The sequence below is a fragment of the Myodes glareolus genome, chromosome 24 (genome assembly GCF_982192425.1).
Source record: "Myodes glareolus chromosome 24, mMyoGla1.1, whole genome shotgun sequence".
Classification (NCBI taxonomy): domain Eukaryota; kingdom Metazoa; phylum Chordata; class Mammalia; order Rodentia; family Cricetidae; genus Myodes; species Myodes glareolus.
Window position 1 is genome coordinate 16,435,649 of NC_142049.1, and position 13,428 is coordinate 16,449,076.

Here is a 13,428-nt window from a genome sequence, read left to right on the forward strand (position 1 = left end):
AGTATTATGTTTGAAAATTACTTGTTTGTTTAACTGAAAACAATGAAAAGGACGTGAAGGTACAATCCCAGCAGCTCAGAAACTGAGACAGGAACAAGAGAGAGTGTAAGGCCAACCTGGGCTACATAGTAAGATCATGTCTCAAAACTCAATAAGTGCTCTACCAAAGAACTATATTCCCAAGCCTCCACCCTTTTTATTTTATACTTTAAAAGACAAGATCCTTATAGTTGTCCTAGATTGCTTTAACTGTCAACTTGGCACAATCTATAGTCAGCTGTGAAGGGAGTCTCAATTGAGGGATTGATTGCTAGGATCAGATTAGCCTGTGATGCCTACTGTGGGCAGCACCATTCCCTGGGCAGATGGTCCTGGTCTGTACAGGAGAGCTATCTAAGTGTGAACCAGCCAGCAAGCAGTGTTCTTCCATGATTTCTGCTCCAAGTTCCTGCCCCAAATTCTCTCATAGGCATACCTATAAATTGGAGTAAATCTTTTTCCCGCTAAGTTAGGTTTGGTTAAAATGTTTTATCACAGCAACAGAAATCAGGCTAAACCAGTAGACCAGGCTGACCTCTAATTTGCAGCAATCCTTCTGCCTCATTCTCCCAAGTATTGATATAACGGACACTGAGCCACCACCTGGCTTACAGTTTCCTGTTGTCGTGTTTATGGTACCTCACCGTTCCCCGGTTTTGCACACTTGCAGTGGGCTAGGAGCACCCACTGAAGGGGCAGACGTGTGATACAGCACAGTGAGCGGTGACACAGAAGTGTGCAGGGCACATCTAGGTCCACTGCCCTTTCCACCCACCACACCCTAGAGATGCCTACCCACGCTGTGTCCACCCTGTGACAGGCTGTTCTAGGAACGTAGGGTGCATGCCAATATGGAGGATTAGGGTAGATGAAGGCAGAAGGGTCCTCTACTCATGAGGAATGAGAAGAGGAACTAAGAGGGATCGTCATGTTTAGTGACCCATATAGCTAATCCAGCCCTCTGGAGGTGTATCTGTTCAGTGATAGCCTGGTCCACACAGTTCCAGGAAAAAAATATATCACCAAAGACTGACAAGAGATTAGAAAGATTAGAGATTTGTGGATTGCACTTATGGACAGTGCTTTTCATCCTAAAGTCTGTCATCTCATAAGGGACAGAGCACTGTTCCAAGAATTGTGAAGGATGAAGGACATGTTTTTCCTACTCAAGAATGGTAGGTAGTTGAAAGACAAGATATATGTCTGAAGCAGCAATAACATGGCCACAATAGAGGCCTAATTATTCTAGAATTTAAGAATGAACATTTGAAACTTCTTAGGTTTTTTTTATAATGATTTATTTATTTTTTATTTCATGTGCAATGGTGTTTTGCCTGCATGAATGATGTATAAGGATGTCAGATACTCTGGAGCTACAGACAGCTGTGAGCTGCCATGTGGGTGCTGGGAGTTGAATCCAGGTCCTCTGGAGGAGCGGCAGTGCTCTTAACCCCGAGCCATCTCTCCAGCCCCTAAAACTTCTTAGTTTTTAATCTTCATTTTAGTGTGAAAATAAATTGTAAGTTTTACCACAATTGATATTAAGGTCTAGTAACTGGATCTCCTTGTCTTAATTATAGCAGAAGGTATTTTTTATTCATAGGATTATAAAACAAAAGATGTGACTGATGATGTGAAAAATATCCTAAGATTTGTTCGAGAACACAGTTCATCACCAGGAGCTAGAGCTGTAGGTCCTTCTGGAAGATTTACTCTGAACATGCTGGTCGACATTTTCTTGGGTAAGTCCTCTGCTGTATTGTTTGAATTATGTCTATTAAAATTAGACATCTGAAGGAGTGATTACAAGTGCATTAAAAAGTCACTAAGGTGAGTTTTCACATAGAAAAAAGTAATAGAACTGGAACGATAACACAAAGACTGGGTCTGATGCCCAGAACCTACGTAAAGAAATCCAGACTGGCCGTGCATGGTCGTGCCCACCTTTAATCCTAGCACATAGGAGGCACACTGTTACACAGGAAAGCCCTGTCTCAGAAAAGGAAGAAAGGAAGAAATCCAGACTTGGGCTAAGGAGGCAGCTCGGTGGATACAGTACTTACCGCAGGAATTATGGGGATCTGCTTCCCACCACCCATGTAAGATCTGGCCTCACAATACTATCTGTAACCCTAGTGGGAGTAACAGGAAGCTCCCAGGAGCTTGCCAGCCGTCTAGTCAAGATGGAGAACTTCAGGTAGAGGCTTAACTTTAACCTCTGCTGCCCATATCACTCATCTGTTGGCTGCTGGAACTCTCTTCATAGACCAGGCTAGCTTCAAACTCACAGAGATCTGCCTGCCTCTGCCTCTTGAGTCCTGGGATTAAAGCCATGTGCCACCACAGCCCAGCGAGAAAAAGAGAAAAACTTTTTTTCAATATACCCTGGGTTTTTTTGTTTGTTTGTTTTTTGTTTTTTGAAAATTTTTAGCTTAACATTTAAAATTGTGTTAACGTTCTCAGGTGACAGGCGAAAGAGGCAATGCAGGCACTTTCTGATTCACCTCTTTTGAGATCTAGTGAAATGCTACATTTTGGTTTCGGAATTTGTGTGTGCTTTATCAGAGTGTAACAAAATATGCAGATTTAAGTGTCTACTTTAATCAAATAGATACTTAAATAAGTAGGACCAGAGATGGTATTTAGAAAACCAATTCAAAGGCTCTCTGGTAGAGTTCGTACCTAGCATGTGGAAGATGTTTGGTTCAGCCCTAGCACCTGCTGCCCAGCATGACAGCCTGAGTTCAGCCCGATTGAGAGAGAACCGACTCCTGCAAGGTTGTCCTCAACTTCTACAGCATAAGCTGTGGCACATGTGTACACACAATGAATAAATAAGTAAAAAATACTTGTTAAAAGATTGGTAGACTGGGTATGAGGGCACATACCTGTAATTCTAAGTGCTTGGAAGGTGCTTAGAATGGGAGGATCAGAAGTTCAGGTAACTTTGAGGACAGCCTGGGCTATATAAACCCTGTCTCAAAAAACAAACAACAACAAAAATGTTGTGTAACTTTATCAACAGTGCACAGAAATATAAAGTATAACAGTAGTATAAAGCTACTAGCACATACATAAATTCTTTATTCTTTGCTCTATTTTTCTAATGCAGTTTTATAAAATGTGAATGCAGCATTTTGAAATGACAAGCTAAATTTTGCTGTGATTTGGTCAACATGTTTTAAAACAAGAAGTAGGAGCAGCCAGGGGCTGGGGTAGAGTACAAGCTCAGTGTGCACAAGGTGCTGGCTCCTACCCTGTCACTGAGCGAAAGTACATGCAACCACAGGAACCTTGGAGTTCTCCTCAGATACGCTCCTAACTCAGAAATGAGGTCTGTTTGTACTGTGGGGTTTCCTGTGGAACAGATGATTCCCCTCTGTTTGTCCAGAGATGTCCTTGAGTGACTTTTTAGCCTCTTCTGTATGAATAATGATACAGCTATTCTTACTCATCTAAATTTTTGAACCTTTTAGGGAGTAAGAGTGCAAAGATTCAGACAGGAATATTCGGAAAGGGATCTTCTTATTCACGACACAATGCTGAAAGACTTTTTAAAAAGCTGATACTAGACAAAATTTTGGATGAAGACTTATATATCAATGCCAATGACCAACCAATCGCCTATGTGATGCTAGGAACTAGAGCCCAAGATGTGCTAAATGGCCACTTAAAGGTAAGGTATTTTAAATGATCATTTTGCTATCTCGCAGTGAATGTGCCAGATGACTTTAAAGTTTGATGTTCTTCCCTTAGGAGCGTATTATGATCTTAATTGGAAAGAGATCTTGAAATTGAACCAATTAATATGATATTTGTCAAAATGAATTTAATAGATATTCAAGCTACTAAATCTTCATTTAAATTCATTAAATAAACATTGATGGGCTAGCAAGTAGGCCAAGGAACTTGCTACCTGGCTTCATGACGTTAGTTAAATCTCTGGGACCAACATGGACAAAGAAGAGAGCGGATTCTTGTCAATTGCCTTTTACATACATACCATACCATTAATGCATATGTGAGTGCATGAGTGTACACATGCACACAATTAAATTTAAAAAAATTAAATACACGTTTATCAAAAGGTACTCTTGTGTATGTGCCAAGCCCTGGAAATAGAAAGATGGAAAATGTACAGTCCTTGTTCCCAAGGGGGTTTTTATACCTTTTGGCAGAAAAGAAATACAAGGGTAGGCAACGTGGCTCAATAGGCAAAGGTATTGCCATTCAAGCCTGGCAACCTGAATTCGATCCCCAGAACCCAGGTAGAAGGAAAGAACGGACTCCAAAATGTCCTGTGACCTCTACACAGTCACCATGGCATATATATGTGCACACTCATGCCCACACAGACAATATTAGTAAATAGAATTTTAAAATAAATTTAAAAAAAAAAAAAGTCAAACACTGAAAGATGTCATTCCTTGGGAACAAGTATGCTTCCGCCCATTCCTCTGATTACTTTCTTTCTCACTAAGGTGGACTTCATGGAAACAGAAAATTCCAGCAGTATTAAAAAACAAAAAGCTCTAGTGGCCAAAGTATCCCAAAGAGAAGAGGTAGTTAAGAAATGTCTTGGAGAACTTACAGAGGTCTGCAAATTGCTGGGGAAAGTCTTTGGTGTTCATTACTTCAATATTTTTAATACAGCTACACTCAAGAAGCTTGCAGGTAAGTGCCTGTGTGCCTTGCTCTTCTGGCCCAGATCAGTGGCCAGAAGTTCTTACTAAAGGACACTATTGTTTCAGAGACAGGGTCTTTTAATTAATTTGTTGCTGTTGAGAAAAGGTTTCACCATGTCACCCTTATTGGCCTGGATCTCACTATGTAGACCAGACTGGCCTTGAACTCGTAAAGGTCTGCCTGCCTTTGCCTCTACCTCCCAAGTGCTGGGATTAAAGCTGTGCCCCACTGTGCCATGGTGAGACAGGACCTTATGTAGTTCTGGGTGGCCACAATGGCTAATCCCCTGGTGCCAGCCTCCTGAGTGCTGGGCTTGTAAACATGAGCTGCTGCTAAGGGGCTTTGTAAAGTCTTGGTCTATTTTAATTATTCTTGGTCTAATATCTGGGTTTTCAACCCAGAGACACCACTTAAGCTCTTTCTTGAAGTAAAAATATTTAAGATATATACAGTTCAGATATGTGCTATAATTTTAATCTTATACTTTTCTGTAGAGCTGAATGTTAGGATATGAATAATTACCATCTATAAAGCCAGATGTCAATTACTTTTTGCTTTCTTTCATGACGCTGAGCTATTTCTGTCCAAGTACTTTGCAGCGAGGATCTAAACACGAAAGAAACTGTCTTAGACTTCTTTGAATCTGGATCTATAACACTGCTGTGTCTTTAGTTAAGAAATATTTGCTGATCTGAGTTATTTGCATGGGCTGAGTTAGCTTAGCCCAGAATTTGAGTGGTAAGGCCTCTGGGAAATGAGTTGCCATTGACTGCTGTGCATCCTTCTGTGCTCCTTCTTCATGAAACCCGTAATCATCAGTCTGCCGCTTTGCCGTCCCACATCAAACCCTTCCCTGTCCAGCTGCCCACCTCTGACATTCCCATCCTGGCTTTGGGATCTGGTTTTGGTTTTGGTTTCTAGTGCTGTTGTGCTGGGGAGTTAACCCTGAGCCCCACTGTTCCAGTACAGGTGCTTTTCTGATGGTACCAGAAGCTGTCAACAGAATCTCAGTGAGGTGTAACCAGAGGACAGTCTCATGTGCTGTTCCTCTTCAAGCACCATCCACCTTTATTTTTCCAACAGAGGTCTTTCACTGGGACGTGGGGCTAGACAATTAGGATTGACAGCTGTCCACTGAGCCCCAGATGTCCTTGCCTCTACCTCCCAGCACTGGAATTATGTGCCCAGCTTTTACATTGCTGCTGGCAACCAAACTTCCATCCTCGCGCCTTTGCAACAAGGATGGTACTGACTGAGCCATCTCCTCGGCTTTCTGAAGACATTTCATGTCATTAAACTCACTCTGTGAGGTGCCAATATCAGGGAGCTTGTTGACCTGCCGACTGTTAGTTATCAATAGCTGTACTTAAGATCTCACATGCACAAGCAGGAGTGAGCACAGAACACTGCTGCTTGTCCGGCAGTATTCATGAGACACTTCTTGACTTCAGAAACAGTGTGCGTTTGTCAGTGAAAAAGGGTGGTTTTCCTTGGCTATTAATGTAGTTTCCTAACTGGTCTCTTTAGTTCCAGATGTGAGCATAGTATGCTTTTAATTTTTCCAAAATCACTAAAGCTACAACAGCTCACTAGATACAACACAGTTCTGCCAAAGGGTCAAAGGGTCTGCATCTGCTTGCCTCTCCCACTTCATCTCCCCCTAGCCTTCTTCATGGACCTTCTGCTCTACCCCACAGTCTGTCGCTTTTCTTCTAAACATAGGAATGAGGTGAAAATCACAGATGGGAAAGGATCTGAAATCCACCCTCTGCTCAAGTCAAAAACTTAGGGATTAACACCCGCTCACTCTCCGAAGCCAGCACTCCTGGCCTCCAGAACAGAGCCAGGCCTTCCTAGTCTCTCCCACCACGTCTGACTTGCCCCGTCCTTCTTCCTTCAGAACCACACACACGCCTTTCTACTCTTTCACATGTATACAGCAGCCAGGGTGACCTTTTAACCCCAGGCTTGCCCAGCCATAAGCTGTGTGTGCTATCTCTGCAGAGGACTCCAGGCTCCACTTGTCTCGCCCTGTGTGGGACTGACGATGAGGAACAAGCTTGGGCTGGGGCAGCAGCAGTGCAGTGTGTCTCTTGAGGTGGTATGTGCATGCCTGCACTGCAGGGAAAGAATCAGAGCTAGGAGTAGAATGTGGGTGTTCACAACAAATGCGGGGACAGCAGTCTTGCAGCTAGACAAGTCTTGAGGGCAATGGACAAGAGCCGGGTGTGCGGAAAGGCTGAGCACACAGCACAGATCCCACCCTCCTGCTTCCCCAGACACTCGGCTGTCTCACACTCACTACCTTGGTGTCTATGTCTTTGCTGCTGAAATTGGATGGTGGCTCCTGCCCCCCCAACCTGTTTGCTACATTTCTAGTCTAACTTTGCCTTTTAGAAAACTACCCAGGTATCTGGTGCCCAGCAATAGTTGGGGTCTTAACAAATATGAGCCAAATGAGTGGATTGCACTTGAATTTAGTGGGGTTTCTATGAGTGCTAATTTAAATTCTTAATTTTATGTCCATGTACAGAATCTTTATCTTCTGATCCTGAGGTTTTGCTTCAGATTGATGGTGTTACTGAAGACAAGCTGGAAAAATATGGTGCAGAAGTGATTCCAATATTACAGAAATACTCAGAATGGACACTGCCAGGTTCAGTATCCCACCAAACGTGTTTTCTAAAAGCCTATTTTAGTGTTAAGCAATGTATCTCACTGAATTTAATTATGTGATTAATGCATCCTACACCACACTGTCCACTGTCACACTGGAATCCAGGTTCTAGGAGCAGCCCCTCATGGTGTGGCACGCACCCCCAAGAGGATATGGTGTTTAGGTCCCCAGGGAAGCCAGTCATTAAACCCACTAATGGAGCCAGGCGGTAGTGGCACACACCTTTAATCCCAGCATTTGAAAAGCAGAGGCAGGTGGATATCTGTGAGTTCAAGTCCAGCCTAATCTACAAAACGAGTTCCAGGACAGCTAGGACTGTTACACAGAGATACCCTGTCTCAAAAAGAAAAGAAAAAGAAAAGAAAAAAATAAAGCTACTAATGGAGGACAGATGGGAACCTCTGAGCCCTCAGTCCTGCACAGTGTTCTGGTAAGGCAAGTGCCCAGGGAGTCACAGGCTCTGGGACCCATTCCAGATCTACCATCATCTCACTATGTGATCTTTGGCAGGATACCAGCAACCTCCGTGTGCTTCAGTGTCCTTATCTGAGGAAGGAACATGTTATCTAACAAGCATGTCTAAGATAACATGTAAGAGTTGGGCTTAAGTGCTTTGGGAAAATGAACATGTCACTGGAACACAAGCCTGACTCAGTGAGGACATCAAAGCGGAGCTTCCCAAGGCTGCATTAGGTCTGTCCTGTGATGTCTCTTCACAAGCCCCAGCACTGGTGTAGGAGCCACTGGCTGAGGGAAACTGAGAGAGAGGGCGGCTTATGCCGCACAGTAAGTTATCACCCTCAGTAGGCCTGCTGTCTTAGTCGGGTCCCCACTGCTGGGTAAGCACCAGGACCAAAAGCAGCTGGGGAGCGAAGGGTTTGTTTGGCTTCTATATCCACATCATAGTCTACTAAGGGAAGCCGAGGCAGGAGCTGAAGCAGAGGCTCTGAAAGAACACTGCTTATTGGCTTGTTCCATACTTGACTTGCTCAGCCTATCCTCCTGTACAACACCCCAGGACCACCTTCCCAAGGACAGCTTAGCCAAAGGTGGGCTGGACTCCTTCATCAGTCAAGAAAACAAGAGCTGGGCAGTGGTGGCGTATACCTTTGATCCCAGCACTCAGGAGACAGAGAGAAGCAAGTGGATCTCTATGAGTTCAAGGATAAACCTGGTCTACAGAGTGAGTTCCACGACAGCCAGGGCTACACAGAGAAACTCTGTCTTGAAAAACAAAACAAAACAAAAGATGCAAATACCTATGAAAATTACTTTCTCCCTTGCAGATGTTTCCATCAGGCCAGGTTCCTGCTTGTTAGCCTGATATGTAAAGTATTCCTAACAATTATGCAAAGAAATGGCATCCGTCTGCAAGGAGTAAAATATGGTACTGAATTTTCTGGTGTGTTTATTATTAGGAGACTGTTGCTTAAAGATGAGGGATTTGTTGCCTTTTTATATTGGACTTATTTTCTCAGTATGTTTAAAATGATGAATAAAATCAGCTAATTCTTGTGGCATCCTTCACTTCAGCTCACTGTGCAGCTACACAGTGCAAAATGGACATAGGCCTCATGCAGCAGAGTGTGAACTAAACCTGACATCTCCAGTTGATTTAAATATTATCACAAAATTTTTTAAGTAATGAATTTTGACTCTCTTTTATTAGATATAAATTGCCGTTTAATACACTTGAGCTTTTAAAACTAGAAGTATTTGATTCCTGCTGAGTTGTTGAATCCGTTCAGCGGGGAAGCACCAGGAAAGCAGCTAGTGTTGGGCTCCAAACTCAGGGTCACCTGTAAATGTCTGCATTTCCTGTCTGCAGCTGAGAACAGCTCCCCAGGCATGAGCTGCCCCGGGAGGAAAACGCCAGAGGAGGCTGACGAAGAGGAGCCTGTATCTTCTCACTACTTTGCAAATCAAACTAGAAATGAAAGAAAGAGGAAGAAAATGCCAGCCTTCCAACGGCCCAAAAGGAGGAGAGCTAGTAACGGTGGCTTCAAGGCAAAGGGGTATGGTCTTTGATGTCCTTTGCAGTATCGGTGGAAGGGGGAAAAGAGCAGAGGTGCACATAAATGCTCTAGTTTAGTCAAAGAACTTATTTAAATTAGCCATGATTAGGTAATGGGTGATGGTTAAGACCCAAACCAAAACACAAGCATGGCTTCAGATTTTTAAAATAATCTATTTCAGAGTTTACAAAAACTTCTCAAACTTTGACCTAACCTTGGAATTTTTGTTTGTTTTGAGGTAATTACTCTTCTTAAGGTACTTTTCCACCCAAAACACAGCTCATGCACACTGAGTAAATAATAATGGGGCTTTTGTGAGCTTCCAGTGTTGGCTACACTTCCTCTGTGACTGCAGGATTCTCTGGGCTCTCTGCTGTCTCACGTGTCACAGGCTGGCCTTGAACTTGGTTTATAACCGAGGATGACCCTGACTTTAAACTTCTCCTGACACCACCTCCAAAGTGGACATTAGCTACATGGGCCGTCACATATGGTTTATGCAGTGATGAGATCAAACCCATTGCCTCCTGCATGCTAAACAAGCCTGCCAGCCCAACTACATCTCAGCCTTCCCCTTGCTTTCAGTGACTTGGAGAGGTGGCTCCTACCTAGCCTTAGCAGGGTAGCTGAGAAAATACCACATGGGGAAATCCAAAAGCCAGGCAAGCCAGGTTTCTTTAGGGCTGTGTAAGTGGCTTCTGTTTTCCCTGCCCTTCCCTTTGCTCGGCTTTGGGCTACAACATGTCTTCACAGGGAGAAACAGGTAGAGTGGCCAGGTCTTGGCAGCAGGTTTGTTTCTCCCCATTGGACCATGTCCACCAGCCCCTCTCCCAGCCTATGCCAGGTGTCCTCCACCTTCTGCATTGCATCTTTGCCTTTGATCCAGATATGGTGGGCCCCACAGAACTGCGTATTGTAACAGAATTGCTTAGAAAGGAGGAAACAAAGCTGCAGTGACTTTTGCAAGCTGTTGTGTTTGCTTTTGCAGTTTTTCTGCCTCTTCTCCTTCTGGGTGATAAAAACAAGATTAAGTGGGGGAAGAGAAAAGAAGGCAATGTCACCAAATTGTCTTTTCTTGTTAAATCCATAAACAGACTTCTTACATGTGCTAACCCTTCTACCAGAATACAGAATTAATAGCCTTCATAAATGGTGGCTTGATTTTGTGGTTTTAAGTGCGCAAGCGACCATCAGATACTCTTCAGTGGGGACGTTTTCTCATTTCCTTCATTTATTCTTCTCCCTGGAGAGACGCTTGTTTCCTTGGTTGCTCACAGAACAGGAGACCTTAAAAAGCTTCTGGTCCAACCCTGTCAGGTTAAGGGTGGGGAACCGGCCTGGCCTGCGTGGGAAGGGGGATCGGACACTGGCTGACCCAACTGCTTGAGCGCTTTCCCTTCTGCCTGTCTGGACTCTGAAAGCGTGGGCGGTCTGTCATCTGGCTTTGCTTGTTAGAAGAAAGGAGGCCAACACGTTCACTGCTGCTGGCTCCTTTATTTCATTTTCACAGCATTTGTTTGTGAGAAAGAAGCTCTCTGCTGTGTCTCCTGGAGTCTCGTTTAAGGAGTAAAACTCATACTTAAGCGAGGCGTGAAAGGCCATGCCTCTAACCCTAGCACATGGGAGGTGGGAGGCAGGAAGATGAGAATTCAAGGTAATACCGAGTTCAAAGCCAGTCTGGGCTGTGTGACACCTTCTCAGAAAACAAAGCCAACATCATAGTATCCTACAGCCGGCACCAGTTTCCATGCCAGGTGTAATTAGTCTCTGCCTACCAGCTCGGTAACTAGTCACTAGTCGCTGTCTTTGCATCTGCTCTAATCCTCTGGGTTTCCCAACCCAACCCTGAGAGGGTTTCCAGCCCCCACACTGCTCACCTGTGCAGTGGGAGACTGCTTGGGGCCCCTTGCCAGAGCCCTTCACCCCATCAGACCACTGGGGCTCACATCTCCAGAATGACACACAATGAGCCAGGTGTGTTCTAAACTCTCTGAGTGGGAGGAAAATGGATGAGCCGTTGAAATGGAGGCTGCTGTTGGCAGATTCATTCTGTAAATCAACATAAACAGCAGGTTTTTGCTCCAGGCTTCATTTCTCAGAAGGAAGTCAGCATAGGGAAACTTCAGGCTGCTTCTCTGCCAGATCTGCAGTGAAATTGCCTTCCCTCCAGCAAGAGGTTTAAAATGTTGAAAAACTCTTTACCTAGCCCCAGCAGTGTGCCCTGGAATGCCATCGACTGCCCTGGATTCTAGAACTGATGGTGGACCTCAGTGGATTTGCAGAGCCTCTGAAGGGGCTGCCCACTGTCTCTGTAAACCCACTGGCAGGGTTGCTATCCACAGGTCAACAAAGAAATGATACACAGACTCAGCTCAGGCTATGGCAGGACCCTCCTCCCTGTGTGCAGGAGGCAGTGAGCAGGAAGACTTGGCTGGTCTTTGGGTATAGCTGGAGCTGCTGCTGGCTACGTGGCCCGGACACATGCCAGACCAATGCATGAGGCAACTTTGTCCCTCCCTACAGAGCAAGATCCATGTTGTGCCTAGGAAGTGGCCGCCCAGAAGCTCTGCCCATCTCCACTACCCACAAAGCTGTCTTGCTTGAAACTGTGCCAGTTCGCTAATTCTAGGGTTTCTGATGGCCAGAGATTTGGGGTCTTTTAGAGATGTCTTCACTTCCTCTTTTGTCAGAACAGATCCAGAGCGTCTGACTGTAGGTTGTGGAAGGTGTGACTGGAGAGAGGGTCCGTAGGTGGTCACAGCCCACAGAATCGAGTCACTTTAGAAAGGGAAACTCACTCTACCTTCCGGATTTCCAGGCAGAAAATGTAGACAGACACAAGACAAAGGAAATCATGCTTGTTTTCTTAGCAAGTTAACAAAGACCATTAACTTGGTCTTGTTTAACATTTTAATTTTATTTTCTTTGCCACATTTTAGGGGCTTTACTACAAGCAGAAAAACGTCTTCTAAAAGTAAATTCTCTGGTGTAACTGGATCCAACTCAGCTCCGTGTGCTTCTCAAGCAACATCAGCAGCAAGTAGACTGGGGATTATGGCTCCTCCGAAGCCTGTAAATAGAACGTTCCTGAGGCCCGCGTATGCATTCTCCTAACAGCCTGTAAATAGAACATTCCTTAGGCCTGCGTATGCTTCTCCTAACAGCCCCTCTCAGCACACAGGTCTTGTTTGTCGGCATCTGACCATCTGCAAGCAGAAAGCTGTTAGTCTTGTTACACCATTTGAAGTTTTCACTTCTATCTATTAATATTTAAATGTATCTCGTGTGATAGTTCTTATTTTTAAATAAACATTTTCTTTGCTGCCACTGCAAGTGTGGTGGCCATTGTTTCTCAGAGCATCTGAAGCAATGGCTGAATCATCTACCCTAGAGAAATTCTGAGTATAACGTGACACACTGAAGCCAAAAGAAAAGGCAGCATGGGACATTGTGAAACTGTAGAACTTCTTGTGTGAAACAGCCTCAACAAAAATCAAATGACAGAGAAAATAGAAAATATATTACATAATAATTCCTATAATATGCAAAGAGTATCTATAAATCGTTAAGAGAAAGTCAGCACAGAAGAGACAGAACAAAGGCTGTGGATAGAAGAGTCTCCCCCCCAGAAAACTCAAATGGCCCACAAATATGTGAGAAAGACTCGATCTCCCCAATTAAAAGTACAAATTAAAGCATGAGGTGCTGTTTGTTTGTCAAATTGTCAACAATGGGGCTGGGTGTTGTGTCACACAGCCAAACGTCTCAGTGACATCAGAGGCTGAGCTAAAGGAACACCTCAGCCCAGGAGTTCAGGACCAACCTGGACAACAGATCCATTCTCTTAGAAAGGCTAGTTGGGCGGTGATGGCACAGGCCTTTAATTCCAGCACTCCGGGAGGCAGAGGCAGGTGGATCTCTTAGTTTGAAGCCAGCATGATCCAGGATGACTGGCGCTACAGAGAAACCCTGTCTCAAAAAAAGAAAGCAAAACAAACAAACGCAACAGCA

The 13,428-nt window shown here is 44.3% G+C and overlaps 1 protein-coding gene across 1 annotated transcript in view; it reads left to right on the forward strand.

Moving 5' to 3' along the window:
- The window catches only part of Blm (BLM RecQ like helicase), an 80,215-nt gene extending 67,100 nt beyond the window's left edge, over positions 1 to 13,115 (forward strand). Inside the window, exons 17-22 of the mRNA XM_048434937.3 lie at positions 1,643 to 1,781; positions 3,516 to 3,715; positions 4,521 to 4,713; positions 7,259 to 7,381; positions 9,231 to 9,417; positions 12,357 to 13,115. Coding sequence (XP_048290894.3) covers positions 1,643 to 1,781; positions 3,516 to 3,715; positions 4,521 to 4,713; positions 7,259 to 7,381; positions 9,231 to 9,417; positions 12,357 to 12,531 — 1,017 coding nt within the window. The 3' untranslated portion in view covers positions 12,532 to 13,115. The remainder of the gene's footprint in view (positions 1 to 1,642; positions 1,782 to 3,515; positions 3,716 to 4,520; positions 4,714 to 7,258; positions 7,382 to 9,230; positions 9,418 to 12,356) is intronic.
- The last annotated feature ends 313 nt before the right edge of the window (positions 13,116 to 13,428 follow it).